The sequence below is a fragment of the Podarcis cretensis genome (assembly GCF_951804945.1).
Source record: "Podarcis cretensis genome assembly, chromosome: 5".
Classification (NCBI taxonomy): Eukaryota; Metazoa; Chordata; class Lepidosauria; order Squamata; family Lacertidae; genus Podarcis; species Podarcis cretensis.
The window spans coordinates 60,408,513-60,429,635 of NC_137174.1; the positions used below are offsets into that span (position 1 = coordinate 60,408,513).

A 21,123-nucleotide genomic window follows, 5' to 3' on the forward strand; every position below is an offset into this window, starting at 1 on the left:
CTTGACTACAACTCTCATCCTTCCTGACCATTAGCAGGGGTTGCCTGGGGCTGATGGAATCTGGGAGTCTCTGCATATGGAGGCCACAGTTCCCCATTCCTAAAGTACAAGAAGTCAATTTAGTAGGACTGATGGGCATTGACATGGCAGCTGCCACTCACCTCCTGACTCGTCTGAATTGCAGATGTACAGGAAAGCAACATAGGCTTAGAGCATGAAAAAAGTAGAGCCCAGCCCCATGATGTTTAATATAGAAAATTTATTGTAAATGTATATTACACAATTATACATTATAATACAGGCAAAGCAAAGAATTTAAGCCAAGGACCATTTTGGACAATGGTAGCCTTCAACACATTTGAAAGCGTTCACTTTGGTTTAGCAAAAGCAATCTAGGTGTGTGGAAGCAGCATTATTACTTCATCATTACCAACCAACCATCATTACAGAGTAACTGCTGGGCACCATTTTCATTTCCCTATGAAGGAAAACTTTGCCCAAAATACATATAAAAATCACTTGAAGCATGCTAAACTTTGATGGGACAGATTCCCCTCCCCCTTTCCATCGAGAAACAGCTCCTTTGCTATCTCAAGACAACAGCCTCTCTTTGTTAGGTTGATTAATATTGGTTTCAGTGTTCTTGTTTTATTTTCAGATTGTTCACCTACAAGTCATCTACTGATAAGATGTTAGTACTTTTTGCTGCTAGTTAAATGTCAACAAGCCTGACAGTAAGGTTAAGGATTTTCATGATGAAACATGCCCTCCAAATTCCTTCCACCTGGCAAACAGGTGTCTGTTTTTCTGCCACTTTCTCAGGGTGCCTTAGAATTTCTTTATACTGTGTGGGTTTATTTTTAGCATGCCTTATTGTTTGAGGCAGCTGAGCATTGGGTGTATGTTGGTATTTTCCCCTTCCGGTTAAAACTTTTTTGCAACACTCTACAGCCTCCCCAACTGCCTGCAATTCCAAATCTCAAAATGTCCAGTGGGGTAGCTTTGTGATATCTTCCCCCGAGTTTCAATTGAAGTGTGAGAAGCCAGGATGTGTGCTACCGAGCTTCTAAGATTGGTGCACATGCTGATTTTATTTTGTTAATGAAAGCTTTTTTCTAATCACCCAAAAACATTGTTGCATTGAATTCTTTAAGTAGAGAGACCCAGCTTACACGCCCCCCCCCCAAAAAAACATACTGACTAGCAGGCTAGGCATCTGGTGTTCAGCATCGCTGTCTTCTGCACAGCTGAGGAATGCTATGGAGTTTTCAGCATGCGAGGGCATCCAGGAAGGCTGCAGAATGACTTACAGAATGAAAGAAAACAATGCTGAAACACCCTAAAAAGAAAACGGCAAAGGACCCTGGACAGTTAAGTCCAGTCAAAGGTAACTATGGGGTTGCGGCGCTCATCTTGCTTCAGGCCGAGGGAGCTGGCATTTGTCCACAGACAACGTTCTGGGTCATGTGGCCAGCATGACTAAACCGCTAAACAATTCCTATTATCTTGTGGGCTAAACAATTCCTATTATCTGGAATTCAAACAAATGGCTCCTCACAATTGAAGATTTTAAAATCAGAAAATAAAACAAGATTTGAACTGACTCAGCAAAAAATTAGAGGAAAGCTCAGTATGCTATAACTTTTTTTTTTACTGGTCAAGTAAAGGATCCAATTGTGGTCTATGGGTGGGGGGTGGACAGAATTTATTTTTTGCAGCATAAATGAAAAATTAAGCATGTGATTTGAGGGTTGGCAACAACTTCCTTCCAAGAGCTAATTTTGGATTATTTGTCAACTTGGACAAGCTTTCAACCTAGTCTAGACTTCTTCTTACCATGTTCATTATGTCATCTTACACCATAACAGAATTTGCTGCCTTTCTATACACCTAAGCCACTCATTGGTTGTATTGGTATATAATGCTCAGTCATGGTCTAATGCAGGCTTCCTCAACCTTGGCCCTCCAGATGTTTTGAGACTACAATTCTCATCATCCCTGACCACTGGTCCTGCTAGCTAGGGAACATGGGAGCTGTAGGCCAAAAACATCTGGAGGGCCAAGGTTGAGGAAGTCTGGTTTAATATTACAAGAACAAGCCTCTCGTGGGGCTTGTATGCTTCCTTTCCTCTGGTGCAACAGCACAGATATCAGAAGCTTTTGCTTCTATCCTAGACTAACATATTGCCCAACTGATGGCAAGTGAAAACAAGCCAGCTTCATGAACTATAAGTTGAATTTGGCTTGTTTCCAGTAACCATCATTACAATTAACCACCAATGTCAGAGGAAGCTATGCTCCAAAGAGAATTAAGGAAGCTTAAATTTATTTCTGAATTACACTAACTGAGCCCTATGCAATGAATCATTTCCTTGATAAAGCAGGAGTCCAGCAGTCTAGGCCATGATCTAATGTGCTATCATAATTTTCGCAGGTAGCTCACATAGGAGCAACTGCTAATGAAATTAGGCAGCTGAATTTGGAACAGGTTTTTTTTTTTTAATTATGCTTTCTCTCTCTTTTAAAATTTGAAACACTAATTTGTAGTATTCAAAGTAGCCTAAACCAAACACTAAAATATATATTTATTTGAACACGATGGGATTGTGCCAAGAACTTTATTCTGCTGTTCATGTTGCTTTCCAGTCCAGATCACTGTTCATCACTCAATATTCCCATATGCTTGTTTGTGAGGAAGTCCAGAAAGGGAATGTTACAGATGGCTTGGTGAATATTCATCACGGTGATCTCTCTTGGAGTCCTGGGGGGAGAAGGGAGAATATATCAAGGGAATGTTAGTCCTCAAGCCTCCATCTAAGCACCTGGTTAAGCAAACAACAAAATCCACAAGGGATGAACTGTGCAAATAAAATGCAGCTATAAACTGGTATTGATTTGCACCATGAATAAATTTTAATTTCTTACTATTATCAGGGCCTGCCCAGACTCTGAACTTTCATTTAAAAAATAGTAATATCCTGTAGCCCTTTAAGAACAAAAGTTACAAAGCAAAATGTGAGGCTCCATTTGAAGCAATTGCTTTGTGAGAACAATCCTGCCTTTCAGTGGTTTTTAACAAATCAGAGCTGTGGCTGATGAGTGCTAGAGAGTCACACAAGCTCAAGGGAAGATGCAAAAATGGCATGAAAATGACTCAGGAAGTTCCTCCTAAAGACAATGGAAAAGAGAAGCCATTTTTGCATATTCCTTAGTGCTCTCTCTAGAATCAGGATTGCCTGGTCCATTTTGAAGCTGTTTTTCTGTCTTCCCTGGTAGAGAAGTGACTGTTGGCTAGAGAAAATAACTTGAGAAATCTAGGATTGTAGTGGATTTTTTGGGGGGGCGGCGTGCACAGAATAGCAACTAGAAGACACGGAACCATGTCTTATCACAGTCTGTGAGTGATTTGGAGACTTCTGGTGCCTCGTAGTTATGAAGTTAAAGTTATAGTCCTCAAAGTAAACATAAAGGTAAAGGTAAAGGGACCCCTGATCATTAGGTCCAGTCGTGGACAACTCTGGGGCTGCGGCGCTCATCTCACTTTATTGGCCAAGGGAGTCGGCATACAGCTTCCGGGTCATGTGGCCAGCATGACTAAGCCGCTTCTGGCAAACCAGAGCAGCGCATAGAAACGCCGTTTACCTTCCCGCCGGTACCTATTTACTTGCACTTTGACATGCTTTCGAACTGTTAGGTTGGCAGGAGCAGGGACCGAGCAACGGGAGCTCACTCCAGCAGCGGGGATTCGAACCGCCAACCTTCTGATCGGCAAGCCCTAGGCTCAGTGGTTTAACCCACAGCGCCACCCACGTCCCTCAAAGTAAACATAGATTCTGTCTAATGCACAAATGCCACACAAGTTACACAGTATAATTAAAACCTAAGCAAGTATACCTGCTGTGAGGTGCTGCTTGGTAACCAACTGCCAAAGCTTCTCTTAGTATATCACTTGCCAGTTGCTCTGTGGCCTGTTATAAAGATGGTTTCAAGGACAGAGAACATAAACAGTTAAGAAATGCTTTTAATCATCACAAACCATGTCTTATAAAATTGACACATCTCCATGCACAAATTACAAAGAATGATACGTTTGTTTAACTTGTCAACACCATACCTATATAAATATATATAAAAACAGGACTTTGGACATGCAGTCTCATATAAGCCACAACTTATTTTTTCTGCATTTCACTCAACAAGCTATGACTTAGATTTTACACTGTTGAATGACAAAAAGTTTTCTAACAGTTTACCTTTAAAACCATATCTTCTATTACGGACGCATAGACGTTCTTGTGCAGCTCTACAGGCTGAAAGGAAATTCCTATCTATAAAATGAGAGGGTGAATAAAAGGTTACCGCTCTTGACTACTAAACAAAGGAGCAGACAAATGGGACCAAAACATTCTGTTAAAATGGGATTCTGACAACCTGACAGAACTACTTGCTGGCATGGTGGGGAGGGGGAGATGTGTGGAAGGCACATGACAGGAAAACTTCTGGATCCCCAGTTGGGCCTGCCCACTCTATGTTGAGCCCCGTTATCTTTCTGCTATGGTCTAAACGTCACCATCTCCACATCAGGTCCTGGGGTTCTTGTTATCAGTTTAAGTTAGTCTTCCTCAACCTAGTGCCTCTTGCTGAGGTTTCAGGCTACAGCTCCCATCATCTCCAGCCAGCAAAACAGACAAGCATGGGGAGGATACCAGACTGAGGAAAGCTGGTGTAGGCAAATTGAGGGTGGGGATTAAATTCCAGGCAGTCTAGGAGTACCAGCAAGCTCCAACCAGCCTTGTAAAGAAAACGTCAACACAGCTTGCAAGTATCACAGGACAAATGTATTATACTGTCAAGAGCTTGAGGCAGTGAATATTTTTTCATCTAGCTATGAAGAGCATTTCTCTCTGTACCTGCTCCACTGTCTCACGCACAAACTCTGATGTAGGTTGGGGTGCCAAGTAGAACTTTGCTTCCTCTTGCTTCTCCTCTGGTTCCTTTTTAATGTTTATTTTCAGAGGCTCAGCAACGTTGATAATGTCTATTTCCTCGTCATTGTCTGGCTCTTGCTTGAGGAACCGCTCCAGCTCTTCCAGCTTTCGACACAGTTCTTCCCCAGTGGTGTAAGAAGATGAGCATTCTTTCCCAAGAAGCAATCGGGAAGACAGAAAGAGGATTTACAAACAGATCTGTATCTAGTGACAGATGGGTGCAACTAAAAGGCATTCGGAGTTCGTGCTGAACCGCAAGGAGGAAAAAGCCCCAATTGCTACTGCCCAACACCAGAACATGGTTTCCAGTGACAACATCCTGCCATCTCAAGTTGCCATCATCGTTATGCCTGAAAAGGAGCCCATAAAAATAGAGACACTGATGATGTGGATGGACTGACATTTCTCAACACGACCGGCCTCATTCTGCTACAATGACTCCAGCCCCACAGCAGCTGGGTAACCAGATAAACATTACAGCTTTGCATCCACACTAAGTCAAGCTTTAGTCTTATTGAAATAAATGGGATTTTTGATTAACTTGTTCCACTGATTGACAGAACTAATTTAAGTCTGGATTCATCCTAAAGTGAGGGAGCCTAGCTATGGATAAAAATGCCTGTTTCACTGCCTGCCTTGTAAAAAAAAAATGCAAGTCAGAGCACTCTGGAACTGGAGCGAGGACACACAGTTCAGTAAAAATAAGAATTTTTGTTTATAGATATTACTGTGACAAAGGAGGAAGCTTTAAAAAGCAACTTATACGCAGTGGGCATCAACATTTCAAGAGCCTTTTACTAACAATTGCAAAACTGCTCTGGAAGAGTGGGGTACTTGGCTCCAGTCATAGCACAGGTCTTTGTCTAGGGATGGGGAACCTGTGGCCTTTTAGTAGCTGACTGTAAATCAGGGGTCAGCAATCTTTTTCAGCCGTGGGCCAGTCCACTATCCCTCAGACCATATTTTGAAAAAAATAAAAACGAACGAATTCCTATGCCCCACAAATAACCCAGAGATGCATTTTAAATAAAAGGACACATTCTACTCATGTAAAAACACGCCGATTCCCAGACCGTCTGCAGGCCAGATTGAGAAGGTGATTGGATCTGGCCCCCAGACCTTAGGTTGCCTATCCCTGCCGTAAACCTTAGCAGGCTAATACACGTGCAGGCAGTCCTTCAGGCATCCTGGCCTCAAACTGCATAGGACAGCCTTTCTCAACCTGTGGGTCCCCAGATGTTGGACTACAACTCCCATCACCCCTAGCTAGCAAGGCCAGAGCTCAGGGATGATGGGAGTTGTAGTCCAACAACATCTGGGGACCCACAGGTTGAGAACCGCTGGCATAGGACATTAAAGGGCCAAGGACAGCACTCTGCATTGGCTGCCCATTGCTTTCCAGGCCCAAATTAAAGAGGTTACAGAATCACACCTATTTTTAGCCCTAAGGCAAATGATTTGTAGAACCAATGTTCCAAACATGAAAGAAATCTTTTCAAAGTGAAAACGAGGTGCCCCCCCCCCAGCATCTGGATCCAAGGGTAGCAACAAAGGGAAAAAGAAAATGCTTCCATTTGCAACACATTAATTTAGAACCGGGCACTAACGTTACAAATTTGATCACATGTTACAGGCAGAAGGAAAGCAAGACCCTCTCTTATTTTACCTCTTCTCCAAAACAATATGGATGCCTATGGGGTCAGATGTGCAAGTCTAGAGCTTTTCTCTAGGAAAAGTTACCCATAAAACAAACACATGGCAGATGCACAGAGTGGGCAAGCATAAAGAATGTCCTGCTCTCATTCTCTCACCACCTCCCTGGTAGAGCACAAGGAGAAACCAGTGTAGACAACAGAGAGAAACTGACCCACTCTCATCAAGAGAAAGCACTTCCTTTTCAAGCTCTTTAAAATGGTTAAAAGGGTACAATCGTGAAGTTCTATAGACCAACAGAAACACACTCCAGGAATCCACATCAGAGTGAGTCGTGCATATAGCAAGAACTGGGCCACTGAGGCATGCTGCCTCCTTTTTGTTAGTCCACTCCAGGCTTGACTGCAGTCTTTCTAGCTGTGACGTTCCCTACAGAACATGTTCTAGATCCACGTATATCAGGAAGCTAGGGATGGTCAGCAGAAACCTAAACCCTCCCCCCTCCCTTTCCATGTCCTCCTTTTTAATATTACGTCAAGTGCTTTCCAGTAAAATCTGATTTTTTGCTTCTATTTCTGCAGTTTCAAGTTTTGGATAGAAAAACCCGGATACATCTTCTGCATTGCAGAATGAATAAACAGATGCTGAATCATTCCTTCTGCCTATTCCTGCTTTAATCCCCACTCTTGCTGCCACTTAAAACCCAACTCACTCTTTCCAAACAAGCAAGCACCCGCCATTCTGGCAAGAGTGTAAAAAAATATCAACTTTCAGTAGAAGTCATTTAGGAATAGAAAGCTTCTGAATTATGTCTGCCAGATGAAATTGAAACTTTCAGGAGAGACAGATTGGACAAGTAAGGGAGAGCAGCAATTCTGTTTCCAAAATCAATTATGGATTTTGCAAAACAACGTTTGCTAGCTCCTAACCTATCTCAATTTGAAAGAGCTTCCAAATGAGCAAGTTAGCAGCATGCTCTGTCTATACAGTAGGGCTAGGGAACCTCAGGCCTGGTGGTCAAATGTGGCGCTCCAAGTTGCTCTATCCAGCTCTCAGGATTTCCTCCCAGCCCATCCCCTCTCCCCAAGCCCCGATCTACACCCTCCGTGTATGCTTTTGCCTGGCTGGAATGTGTCCGTGCACTGCGCTAATGCCTGCAGGATGGAGAGAAGTGGGTGTTTAGAAACTACCACTGCATATTTTGAATTACCGCACAGAGGTAAGAACCGCATCAATCGTTCTGCCTGTTTTTGCCATTGCCATTGTTGGCAAGGTGGCCCCTTGAAGACTGACCTGGAGGAAATGTGGCCCTTGGGATAGAAAAGATTCCCCGACCCTTATAACAGAAATGCAATCCAGTACAGTTAAATAGTGCACCATAAATATACCATGCTGTGCAACACGGAATCTAGATTCGCTTTGTCAAAATCAGGTACAACTTAGGTTCTGGACTGCCATGTTTTCACCCATTGGGGCTCCTGTGCCTCTAATGGTGGTGGTGGCCTGAAAAACCTTGTGGTTTCTTTTGACTCTCACCAAACCCAACAAAGAGCAAAGGAGCATCGAATCAGGGCAAATTTTCTTAAATTTAGTGGGTTCTTTGGGATCCCAAAAGCAAAAACTGAAATGGACAGAACAGAACTAAACTGGCGCCAGGGGCTTATAAATGGAACTCTGGAGGTGATGCGTTGTTAAATCATCGCCAAGGTACAGATGTTTTGAGATTCTAAAATAAGACTCCTTACCTGGCTCATTGTCTATTTGTGTCAGCACATCTTCTATGGAATCTTCATTCCTCAGAGTTTCCGGGTCAGGTGGTGTGTAGCCACGGGAGCGACACCAATTTACAACCTGCTTTGTTTTCAAGGGGGCAATGTTGTGAAATTTTGGGTGTTTCTCTATGATTTCTTGGAGGATCTTCCTTATTGTCAGTGCTCGTTGCCACTATAACGGGGGGAAATCCAGAAAGGACAAGAGCTAAGATTTAGAACAAAACCCCCCTGTTTTTATCCATCTTTTACAACTTTAGAATAGGATCAATTATGGTAAATTAGTAAAAACAAAACAAAACACCATTGTAGTTCACTGCAGAAAAACAACAACCAAGAGCACTGCAGATATAGCAAAAAGCTTTTGAAACAGGAATGCATTTCATCAGATCCATGATGAAAAATAGGACATTATGAAAATAGCTGCTTTTACATATTATCCCCCAGAGGGCTTAAGAAACAGTTATGGGTTCAGTTCCTTGATCAGTGTATGGCCTTAGATTTTCAATCCGTAAACTAAGGTTGATGATGATTTCTTAGTGTATTTTCAGATCAGGCATAGGCAAACTCCAGTCCTCCAGATATTTGGGACTACAATTCCCATCAGCCCTGGCTAACAGTGGGCAGGGATGATGGGAATTGTAGTCCCAAACATCTGGAGGGCCGGAGTTTGCCTATGCCTTTTCTAGATCATTCAAAGAACAAGGGATACTTAAATTGTGCAGGGCCCAAGCATCGGGGGGGAGGGGTTTGGAGGGGGGGCGGCATTACAACTTGCACCACCAGCCCCTTGCCACACACATAGCACAGTCCCTCCCTGTACAATTTCATGAATCATGCTCCCAGCCTCCCTCCCTGTTTGCAGTCTGAAACAGAGTCTGACAAAGCTTGCTAACTATTTTGTTACTTGTAGAGAGGCAAATGGGTCCATTGTTGCAGCCTGCTACATCTGGGGGGACAATGTGTGCCTTGTTTGGGCGCCCTCCCTACTTTCCTGTATTCTGTGCACAACAGAGGGGTCATTTTGTGAAACAGGAAAGAGAAACAGAAGAACAAATAAGGGAAAAACAAAATAAGAAGAAATGAATAGCAAATCCTCTGTCCAAAGACTGGCCAAGAAGTTAGTCATAGTATGTTTAACAATGGTAATAAATCTCCAATGGGAAATTAAAGTGAAGGTGTCCTTAATTTCATTGTTTTTACTAATGTAAACCTGCCTTTCATTTCATTACAGCTCTCATGATTTTTTTCCACTGAAGTGTTTTGCAAGTCTTTGCCACTTTACTTGGATACATAGCAGGGGGGTCCGATTTCTATTACAGTGGTACCTCACAAGACGAATGCCTCGTAAGACGAAAAACTCGCAAGACGAAAGAGTTTTTCGCTTTTTGAGTTGCTTCGCAAGATGAAAACGTCTTGCAAGTTTGTTTCCTTTGTCTTGCAAGTTTGTTTCCTTTTTATTGAAACCATGCATTCAGGGGGTGCAGTTGCGACTTGACTTCGAGGAGCAACTCATAGCACGCGGTGTGGTAGCCTTTTTTGAGGTTTTTTGAAGACTTTGGTGATTTTTGAAGCTTTTCCAAAATCCGTGCTTCGCAAGACGAAAAAAATCGCAAGACGAAAAAACTCACAGAACGAATTAATTTCGTCTTGCGAGGTACAACTGTACACACCCTCTTCTAATCAGTTAAAGGCAACATACAGTTTCTCCACCTTTTATTAGCAAAGCATTCCTGCAAAGTAGGTTAGAATGAGACTGTATGACTGGTCGAGGTAACCCAGCAAGCTTCATGGCTGCGTGAAGAAACTGAACCTTGTCTTCCCAATTCTTGGTCCAAAACTCTTAACCACTAAACCATGCTGCCTCCTGACTAACTCCATATGATCTAGGTTATTCAGACAAAACTTGGACATCACAGAATGAGGATATGGTAGAAGTCTCAAAGAACCACGTTTCCATTTCTTATATTACCATCGCCATTATCCACCCTTCAGCAGGCAGGTTAAAGGTAAAGGTACCCCTGCCCGTACAGGCCAGTCTTGACAGACTCTGGGGTTGTGCGCCCATCTCACTTAAGAGGCCAGGGGCCAGCGCTGTCCGGAGACACTTCCGGGTCACGTGGCCAGCGTGACATCGCTGCTCTGGCCAGAGCCAGAGCCGCACACAGAAACGCCGTTTACCTTCCCGCTGGTAAGCGGTCCCTATTTATCTACTTGCACCCGGAGGTGCTTTCGAGCTGCTAGGTTGGCAGGCGCTGGGACCGAGCAGCGGGAGCGCACCCCGCCGCAGGGATTCGAACCGCCGACCTTTCGATCGGCAAGCCCTAGGCGCTGAGGCTTTAACCCACAGCGCCACCTGCGTCCCGCAGGCAGGTTACAACAACTTAAAATTCAGAATAAAAAACAGTTAACGCAAATTAGTCATAGGAATTTACACAATGATTCACACTTAGTGCTAAAAATATCTGGAAGCCTCAAATTTATTTACATTTTATTAAGCCAATATCACTATATTAGAAAAAAGAAAATGGGTATACACATATATATTAAATATAACCTAGGCTTCTGGAAGAGATTTTAAAAATAAAAATCAGCTCCACAAAGGCACAGATTTCCAGCCAGACATTTCTCTGAGGGTTTAAGCTCATTTTTATAGAGCACATTAAGAAGATTTACCTCTGCAGCTCTCCGTTTTCCAATATTCCAGCTATAATATTGTTCCACAGAACTGGCACAATAAGAGTTGGCATCTTCGGCTAAAAAGCAAGGGGAAAGCACCAAAAAAATATAAATTTTAACAGCTATGAAACTAAATTTATTGTGTGACTGGCTATTCCTGAACATTTTGTTATGCACATCATTTTGCATGAGGGAGAAAGTACAAGTGTGTTGCGTAAATTTCCTGAGCCTCAGAATTAAAAAATAAGTGGCAATCTCATCTAAACACTTACTCCTGTGTTCTGCCAAATGAACGATTCGGAGAGTAGGCAAAATGGCTGCTACAGCAGGATATTCTAATAGCAGCAAATCCCTTTCAGGGTCCCTGCTCTTAATAGACAACCCACTCAGTGAATACTGATTCTCCTGTTGCCTTTCCTCAGAGAAAAAGGCTCAAACTCCCTTAGTTACAAGGCACCTAGAACGCAAGCACTTTCTAAGTTCATATTATTTTATGGTGACCCAAAGGACAAAGTGAAACAAAAGAGGAAAATGGAAACAAGAGTTCTGATTTCTCAAAAATGAAAACTGGTCAGCGGCATCCATAGTAAGGAATTACCTTTGTCCGTTAAACTAGGCTAAGAAAATCACTTAAGGCCAATTGTGTTAAAAAACAACAACACTGCGGAAAGGTATAGAAACTCTGCTGGTAAAAAGAACCCATAAATGTCAGAAAAGAAAATATAAGAGCAGGAAACAGGCTTTTTTGGGGGGTGGGGGTGGGTAAATACTACAAAGCAGAGGGGGAGAGCATTGTTTCCCAAATAGGAGGCCCACACAATTACACAGCATTTTTAAAAAAGAGGCATTACACATATTTATGGCATCTCCTGTCATTACATTTTCTTTACGCCACCTAGTTTTGCACATTTGCTCCTGCTGTTTTCAAGCTTCCCTCAAGGCATGTAAGGTTAGTTACCAGGGAAACATTAATAGTGCTAACAGTATGGGCAGCTTGCAGGTAGGCAATCAATGCATACTTTAATTAGCAACAGATGGATTAAATTGACAAATGGCTGCAAACAGCTACCAGCAGTGGTAAGATACATATCTCCGGTCTGTCATAAGGATTACTGAGGTAAGGCATGTGAAATGCTTTGGAAACTTCATAGTTCCTTCTGAGTATTACTGATGCCACTGTCATCAAGCAACCATTCCCTGACAGGGATAGCCTAGTCATGGTGAACCGTGCTTTGATAACCTCCTGGCAGGATTACTGCAATGTGTTACACAGCTGCTCAAGTACAACAAGAGCTGTTCAGATGCCTATTCTTAAAGATCTACTCTGGCTGCCTATTTGCTTCCAAGCCCAATTTAAGGTGTCGGTGCATACTTTTAATGCCCTAAATGGCTTGAGACCCCAAACACCTGAAGGTAGCAGCATGCAAGAGGGGCATCTGAGGAAGATCTCTAGTAATCTGGAGAGGCATTACTTACTGCAGTGTTTCCCAACCTTGGGCCTCCAGCTGTTTTTGGACTACAACTCCCATCATCCCTAGCTAGCAAGACCAGTGGTCAGGGATGATGGGAATTGTAGTTCAAAAACAGCTGGCGGCCCAAGGTTGGGAAACACTGACTTACTTAACAGAGGCATGTTATCCTACCACAAAGGAGAAGGCCTTTTTTGTGGTGGCACCCCAACTTTGATTTTAAGCTGAACTTTTATGTTGTGTGAATTCTATTCACAGTTCAGCACACTACCACTGGTATCTTCCAATAAGGAGTTGTTAAGAAATATTTTAAACAACATGAATAATGGATTGCGGCCTGCAACTCTTACAACTTGTGCAGAGAAGGTTAAGTTAAGGTTAAGATAATAATTTATCACTTCTACCCCACCTATCTGGCTGAGTAGTGAGATTGGAACTATACAGAGTACTGAGATTATTCAGATTTCTATATATTTTGCAAAAAACATCTTTTGAGGCTTCTTGAGTTCTTTTGCTCTTTTCCATGATGAAATCTCAAAGTTAAATAGCCACAGAGGTCATAGTTCACTGGCAAATAAATTGTTCAATTTGGTTGTGTACTTTTAAATCTTTTATCTACTGATTATGACTACTTTTGTAACGTTTGTAATTAGGTAATTTTTTCATGTTGTAAGCTGCCTTGAGCATGGTTTGAATATGGAAAAGTGACATGTAAACAAAATTGTGTGTTTTTGTGTTTTTCTGTAGGTTCTTACTTCTCTCAGCAATCAATGGCACTTTCTTTACTGTTGCTGTCAAAAGTTGCTGGAGGTTGTCCAAATACTCTGTCCTGTAAAAAAATCAAGAGAGCACGTTTTATATTATCGCTTTTAGGTACCTTCCCCCCCAAATATGGCCCCCAGTTAGCAATATCCCTATTGCAACTCATGAAGTTTTAACTTGGCAAGAATAATTACCCAATGACATAGTTTCCAAGTTCAGAACTTTCCTCTGCTTTGACTGTCACCTGACCATCTTGGGAGACAAGCGAACTGCAGCTCTGTCCTGCTGAGTTAGGCTCCAGCTTAACTTCAGAAGATAAAAGAATAATTAAAATAAATACACCTGTTAATTTTTTAAAAGACATCTGTAGAAAAATATATGTTTGCCTAGCCTTGAACCTGCCAATTAGCTAATAAAGGAGTCAAAGCTGTTATTTATAACTGAATAACTGCATTTTTAATATATTTATAGGACAAGAAAAAGACCTTGAGATGGTCTGGCTGGTTACTCCAGGGAATTTGTTGCTGGAGCAACCAGGTCCCTGCTTGTCCTCTAAAATATGTGTAAAATCCTGCAATTCATCCAAACAGTTTTGAAATATCCACGCTCTCCTGAAAAGTCTCCATCCAATTCAATGTTGGTGGTGGAATTGAAGTCAACAGCACCGTCTAGAGTATTGAATATTGAAAGAATTTTCTTTTGGAAGATAATGACCTGAAGTTTCATTTTCCACACAAGAATATTTCTGTTCTGTTATTTTGGAAAATATTTCAGCTGAGACCAGCAGCTTCTTATGAGAGGAATATATTAAAAGCTCATTAGCACTATCCCTAAGACTCCCAAGTGAAACCGCTGCTGTACTTCTGGAGCTGCTGAAAAGCATTTTTTAATTAACCACATTTTAGGATACTGCTTACAGAGAAAAATGCACCCATATTGTTATGCCTCAGCAGTATGTGTCATTGTATGCATTTTTAGTTCTTGTGCATAAAGGAATTTGACCACAGACATATCAGCGCCTTCTGAGTATCTTGTAGCATTGTTCTACTCTACTGCAGACTTATTTATTAAGCTAACAGAGTGATCCATGCTCTCAGTCCTGCTGTCTTGATGGGGCGGAGGTACCTCTACAATGGTGGGAAAGAGCTTTGCTGGTGGGGGCGTGTGGCTTGTCTGCCACATAATTTTCTGGAGACATGGACCTACTGTTGATAGTATTAGTGCCAGAGGTATTTGGGGTTAGGGCTCAAACCAGGGCACTTGAGGGATGGGGCTGGATCCAGAGACCTGACCTGCCATTCCTGGGATCAGGCTTATCAGTTATGCCTGGAGCTAGTGTAGTTAATTCTCTTCCCCACTGGTTTCAATGAGGAGTGTTACAAAATGGGAGATCTGCTGGGACAAAAAAAGAAGAAAACCAATGTGCCCACTTCACTCCCCCTGCCCCCCGCTACCACTCAGTTTTACTAAGCTCAGAGCCACATTTCTGCATGTACATTTGCCATAAAAGTATCAGGCTGGCAAGTCTTTGTATCCAAGTCAGATCCTGGTAAAAATGTATACAGAAGAAGAATCAAACATAAAATAAATTAGATTACAACCACCGATAATGATGTCAGTGATTTTCCACAGGTGAGCAAGGGCAAGGTCTGATCACAATAACAAGTAATTTTACCTTTTGCAACAGTCACTGCAGAAGGGCTTGGAACAACTGCATTTGTTGAGGTTACGGGTGTAACAGCAGATACTTTGCTGGATGAAAGTGATTGTATCACTGAGAGAAAAGAAAAATACTGGTTTCACATTGATATGTAGGTATTTTCATCAAACAAACAAACAAACAAACAAACAAACAAACAAACAAACTGCTAGGCAATTGTATTGATCAATTATTTTACTAATCCTTAGTGGAGATGCACAGGTCAATTGTTTATAGTAACTTAAGTCTATAGTTAAGTGTCAGTAGTGTGTGTTATGTATCACATAACAACAACTGCACTTGGATGATCATGCCTTGGCTTAATATGTTAAGATATGAACAAGCCTTTTGAGTCTGTGCACAGATCTGTTTTGTACAAGCTGGCAAACAAACCAGGAAGCATCCACCTGACCACAGTTTCCCATTTCATCTAAACCAGGAAAATATGGCTATCAGCTTTAGAACAATTCAGGCTATTCTAGTTTGAAGTTGGCTTAATAACCTGGATTGTTGCAAAGCTCATAACTATAGTTTCCTGGTTAAGATGTAATGGGAAACTATAGTAAATAGATTTCATAAATGGTCAGTCAGTTTTTTGCACAATCCATATCTTAGTTTCTTAAGCTAATATATGGTTACCTAAACTGTCCAAATACTCTCATCAAAAGCATCTGTACACACTTGTAGTCTTGCCAAACTGCATTTTACCTTTGTTCACGGGCATCAATATTGTTTGGACTCCTCCAGAGGCAGCACTCACACCAAGTTGCTTGAGTTGGCTGGGAACCGTCAAAATAGCTTGCTGGGGACTATTTTGACTGGAGTGGATCTTTAACAATCCTAGAAGAGAAGTCATGCTTAAAGAGAGCTCTTGCTCCTTTCTGCACAAGAGACTATGAAATCAACTCTTCTGTCAACAACAACAAAAAGGGGAGAGATGCTGATAACCATCACTAAGGAAGTCTGACAATTAAACAGTCAATTTGCAGCTACAACTGAAAAGTCATAATTACAAAAAAAAAAATAATATATAGTTGTTTCTGCAAAGATAGTGTTTCTAAAGCAGTGATGGAGCGATGTACCACTGATAAATATTGCCTATCCAGAATAAAGTTCTGTTATTTAGAAATGGAGTTGAACAGGTAAATAATGTTGAAGAAAACACACTTCATTCTTGTGACTGAGGATTTATAAATTAAAGATATCAAAAGAGAGAAGAAGAAGAATAGTAGCAGCCGCAGGGGAGCCAAATCAGATTGGCAATTGAAATAACCATCAGAAGCTCTTGATCACATACTGTCCACATTAAGTCTAGTTGTGTGCTGTGAAGCCCCTCTCAAACATCCATGTACCTCTCTAGGATTGCAAGGGCACACAGAGAGGGGGTCTCAGCAACAGACCCTCAGCTGTGGAACTCCTTTCCCTTGAAAACATAGGTTTTTGCCTATCTGTGCATCTTCTGGAAGCAATGCAAGAGTTTAAGAACTCTGCACCCTTTTAGCAGTCACAGTTGCGGAGTTTAGCTGCACCTTAACTTTTCCAAATAGTTACTTACATAAAAAAAATATTAAACCACTTGCTGCCACCTCGAAGTATTTACTATAACTGCTTATGTCCCATATCTAAATAAAATTCCACACAAAGTGGCTTACAAACTCCCTCCCCATAAATAAAAACAATAAAAACACAGATTAAATAAACCAAGGGAAACAAGCAGAAAAGCACAGCAGCAGCAGCAGCAGATTTTAAAGCTGTCTGACAGAAATAAAGTTGTTTTTTTCCCAGAAGAGGGGAAAGTTGGTGGACTTTCCTGGGAGAAGATTCGGCAAGAGTGTTGCCACCACTAAAAAGGCTGCATCCTTGGAACTCGCCAATTGGCACTTTATTAATACTAGCTCAAAGAGCGGATGCTACTCAAAGCTCAAGCATATGTGTGAAGGCTGATCTCAAGATACCTTTTTTTTTTTTTTACAAACATACATTTCATACAATCCTGAAAAATGTTCAAACATACCTACTCAATCCCACAGATAATTCCTTTTCCCATCACCATCCACCATCCCTCACCCCACCTTTGTGTTAGACTTCCAATCTACTCAATTGCAATTTCTTTCCACTTTTATTACTTTCTTTCACACACCTTTAACCTAATTTCATGCTTCTTTTTCTATTACACATTGTTTTCCATCTTATTTAGTATTCCAGTATTTAAAACAGAACTTGTTTATTCTAATAGGAGTTCTGATTTTTCAATATAGTTTTGCAAGTATCCTTTAAACACCTTCCAGTCCCTGTCTATCTTCTCTTTTGAGATCCTTCCAATTTCTCCCATTGTTTTGGATATATTGTAGTACTCCAATAATTTGGCAAGCCACTCTATTTTTGTCGGTATAATACCACTTTTCCAATTTTTCGCAATCAATAGCCTTGCGGCTACTGTTGCGTATAAATATAATGTCTTGTCTTCTTCCTTTAGACTTCCTGGTACTATTCCTAATAGAAAACCTTCTGGTGTTTTCCTAAATGAATATCTGAACATTTTTTTCATTTCGTTATATAGTGTTTCCCAAAATTGTTTGATGTTTAAACAATTCCACCATATATGTGTCATAGTACCTTTAAACTCCTAAATGGACTACAGGCAGACCAAACACCAGCACTTTTGATTTTCTTTTGAAAGAGGTCAGGCCACAAATTCAGTGGCCTAGTTAAAAGGTAAAGGTAAAGGTACCCCTGCCCGTACGGGCCAGTCTTGACAGACTCTGGGGTTGTGCGCCCATCTCACTTAAGAGGCCAGGGGCCAGCGCTATCCGGAGACACTTCCGGGTCACGTGGCCAGCGTGACATCGCTGCTCTGGCGAGCCAGAGCCGCACACGGAAACGCCGTTTACCTTCCCGCTGGTAAGCGGTCCCTATTTATCTACTTGCACCCGGAGGTGCTTTCGAACTGCTAGGTTGGCAGGCGCTGGGACCGAGCAGCGGGAGCGCACCCCGCCGCAGGGATTCGAACCGCCGACCTTTCGATCGGCAAGCCCTAGGCGCTGAGGCTTTAACCCACAGCACCACCTGCGTCCCTAGTGGCCTAGTTAGGTGCTCCCAATTCTGCCATTTCAGCACCCAAAATATCAATGCATTATAGGTCTAGATTTAAAAGGTAGCAGGAGCAAAGGAAAGGGAATTTTCCTTACCTGATACTGCACTTTTCCCAGAGGTTGGGGCTGGGGCAGCCACCCAAGGAGCAATGCTTACAACCGCAGATGCATTTGTTTTATTAGGCACAGCCGATGCTGCTTGCCCCTGGTTGGCAGGAACTTGTGGCTGCTGTCCAGACGCCTTCACCACAGGGCCTGCAGCTGAAGATGAGCTAGAACTTGCACTGTCCGCTTGCTGTGTTAAAATGATTGAATATTGGGTTGAAGAACGCCAGCCAGCACGAATTACAAATTCATTCATCCCTTACGAACTTAATGTGGAAGCACACATTACCTTCGCAAACTTGTGCTTTTAGACATGCACGTAACCAAGATTACGTGGGGGCCTCTGTGAAGTGCCCCGAGATCTTCGGATGAAGGGCAGTATACAAATTTAATGAATAGTAGTAACAATCTGTAGGAGAGAATCACAGAGTGAACAGGAGAGCTGCTTAAGCCCTCCTCTGCCTGCTGATCCAGCCTGGGATCTGTACGCTGCCCGGAGCTCCCTTGTGGGAGTCAGGAGAGGTGTAAATGTAACAAAAGGAGTAAAAATTCTGCAATTTTTTTTGCAAATGCCGCAGAACTAGAGGAATCAGGGGTAAGTGGCAACCACAATAAGCCAAGGCAAAATATCAAATTGCACCAAGTAATTTCTTTTCTTCTTAAGTAAAGCTAGTAGCAAGCAGGACAGTTTCTGAAAATTTAAAATACCTTTTACTTCAAGAGAATCAAAAGTAGAAGATTTTAATTTCATAGGCTACTTTCCTGAGCGGTTGCACTTGCACTAGAAACCTGACATACCACTTGACCTCACCTGTGCAACTCCATTTGTTGGCAGAGTCACGGACGACGTTGTCGCTGCAGTGATCACTCCACCAGATACTCTTAGCACAGTGGTGCCAGGTTTTGAGAGCTGCGACGATGCTGGCAAGGTTTTCAGTGTATTATCGGATATTTTCATCAGTGATGCTTGTCCACTGGAAGCTGCCTTTGAAATTAAAATACAGTGGTACCTCGGGTTACATACGCTTCAGGTTACATACGCTTCAGGTTACACACTCCGCTAACCCAGAAATAGTGCTTCAGGTGAAGAACTTTGCTTCAGGATAAGAACAGAAATCGGGCTCCGGCGGCACGGCAGCAGCTGAAGGCCCTATTAGCTAAAGTGGTGCTTCAGGTTAAGAACAGTTTCAGGTTAAGAACGGACCTCCGGAACGAATTAAGTACTTAACCTGAGGTACCACTGTAAAAATTTAAATGAAAACCGCAACTTCCTGTGAATCAAAGGTTTGCAAAAAAATGTGATGAAAATAAGTGGGCATTCCTCCCAATCTGTTTTTAAATGCTTTGGGATGGGCCTGGAAACACAGAATACCAAGAAGAAAGTCCCACTGGGTTTGATGGGATTACCGGTACTTTTCTTTTTCTGTACAACAGATCAATACAGTTACTGTTTTGGAAAGCAAGTGAAAGTAATTCCTTGTTTCTACTTTCCCACTCCTAATCCCACTATTCTGATGAGGAAGTCGAGAACCTTTTTATAGTGTTGTATTTTTCCTTTGATAACAAAAGTCTGCAATAAAGGCTGAGATCCAGGGAGCTACTTTAGACATCCCCAAGGACTTGGGCCTGCCCAGCCGCATTTCCAACTATTTCATTTGGATAACTGACCTCGCCCACCCCATGTCGTATCACAAGCACCTTTCGAAAGCCCCCTCCCATTTCAGAAGTTACATGATATGTAGGCATACTGAAAGGGCTGCTGTTTCACAGTACACACAAGCCCAAAGCCGCCTTGGACCAGTTGTGTGTTTGCTCTTTCAATCCCAATCAAAGCCCTAAACATGGAAGTTACCTGTGCAAACAGAGCTGCTGTTTTGTGTCCAGTTATCACTTTCAACGCCTGGTGTCCTTGTGCAGATGGTGTCCCAGCACTTGCGTTACCTTGCACAACTGTTCCAGATGTTGCTTGTTTCGCAGAACTCTGGTGAGATGGCTGGCCAACTAAAAAGGTGCCCTGGACCAAAGAAGGAAACTGCCAAAGTGAGTGCCCCAAGGACTCTGCTCCCACCACCACCAAAGAGAAACCTCTCTAAAGAAGAAGTCCTACTGCAAATTCTGGCCCTCTCAGGTTTGATTTTTTGACAGGCAAACTGTTTTGCTCTTCCAATACCACTTATCTGGGGGATACCACCTCATCTCAGTTAAGAAACTCAACAACTTTCCCCAGCCTGATGTTGCTGGCCTCCCAACTCTCCTCATGCCTGGGGACTTATGGGACTTATGGGAGAGAGCTGGGAGTCCAACAATATCTGGAAGGCGACAGGCTGGGGAAGGCTAATTTTATTTTTATTTATACATTATCCTGTCAAATGGTTTCAGATGTTCATAAAACACTCCTTCCTCACTGTTTGTTTCAATGAATTCAGCCTGGCCACTGGCGTACTACATAACACAATTGCCTCCTGCACAACTATCACTATTACATTTTTGCTATGGAGACAAGAAAGAATGTCAACACAAACATACATTTCATACAGTCCTTAAATATATACAAACATACCTACATTCAGTCCCACAAATGTATGTTTGTATGCTTGTATATTCGCAATATGTGTGTGTTTTATAATAAAAAATAACAGTATTTTTTTTAAAGAATGTCAACGCAGATTCACAGAGACTGTGCTTTCTCAAGATAAGGGCCCCTTGTAGGCCAATTCCCGCTTCTTAAGCCTTTAGGCTCAAATATAAGGCATACTCTAACCCAGGAGTATATCACCAATGTAGTGACCTCCACATATTGTTGGGGTTTCCAACAACTGGAGTCCAGCAAACACATGGGCCTTCCCTGCTCTAACCAATTGTATTAGTGACCTAACCCAGAGCCACTCATGTTTTATCTAGCATCCA

The 21,123-nt window shown here is 42.2% G+C and overlaps 1 protein-coding gene across 1 annotated transcript in view; it reads right to left on the reverse strand.

Annotated features, from left to right (window-relative positions):
* Nucleotides 1-239: 239 nt before the first annotated feature.
* YEATS2 (YEATS domain containing 2) overlaps nucleotides 240-21,123 on the reverse strand; it is a 41,244-nt gene continuing 20,360 nt past the window's right edge. The window contains exons 20-32 of the mRNA XM_079978673.1: nucleotides 20,069-20,230; nucleotides 19,028-19,201; nucleotides 18,208-18,406; nucleotides 15,728-15,859; nucleotides 14,996-15,094; nucleotides 13,515-13,626; nucleotides 13,314-13,387; nucleotides 11,087-11,166; nucleotides 8,387-8,585; nucleotides 4,911-5,137; nucleotides 4,254-4,328; nucleotides 3,895-3,968; nucleotides 240-2,761 (exon numbers count right to left, since the gene is read on the reverse strand). Coding sequence (XP_079834799.1) covers nucleotides 2,653-2,761; nucleotides 3,895-3,968; nucleotides 4,254-4,328; nucleotides 4,911-5,137; nucleotides 8,387-8,585; nucleotides 11,087-11,166; nucleotides 13,314-13,387; nucleotides 13,515-13,626; nucleotides 14,996-15,094; nucleotides 15,728-15,859; nucleotides 18,208-18,406; nucleotides 19,028-19,201; nucleotides 20,069-20,230 — 1,716 coding nt within the window. The 3' untranslated portion in view covers nucleotides 240-2,652. The remainder of the gene's footprint in view (nucleotides 2,762-3,894; nucleotides 3,969-4,253; nucleotides 4,329-4,910; nucleotides 5,138-8,386; nucleotides 8,586-11,086; nucleotides 11,167-13,313; nucleotides 13,388-13,514; nucleotides 13,627-14,995; nucleotides 15,095-15,727; nucleotides 15,860-18,207; nucleotides 18,407-19,027; nucleotides 19,202-20,068; nucleotides 20,231-21,123) is intronic.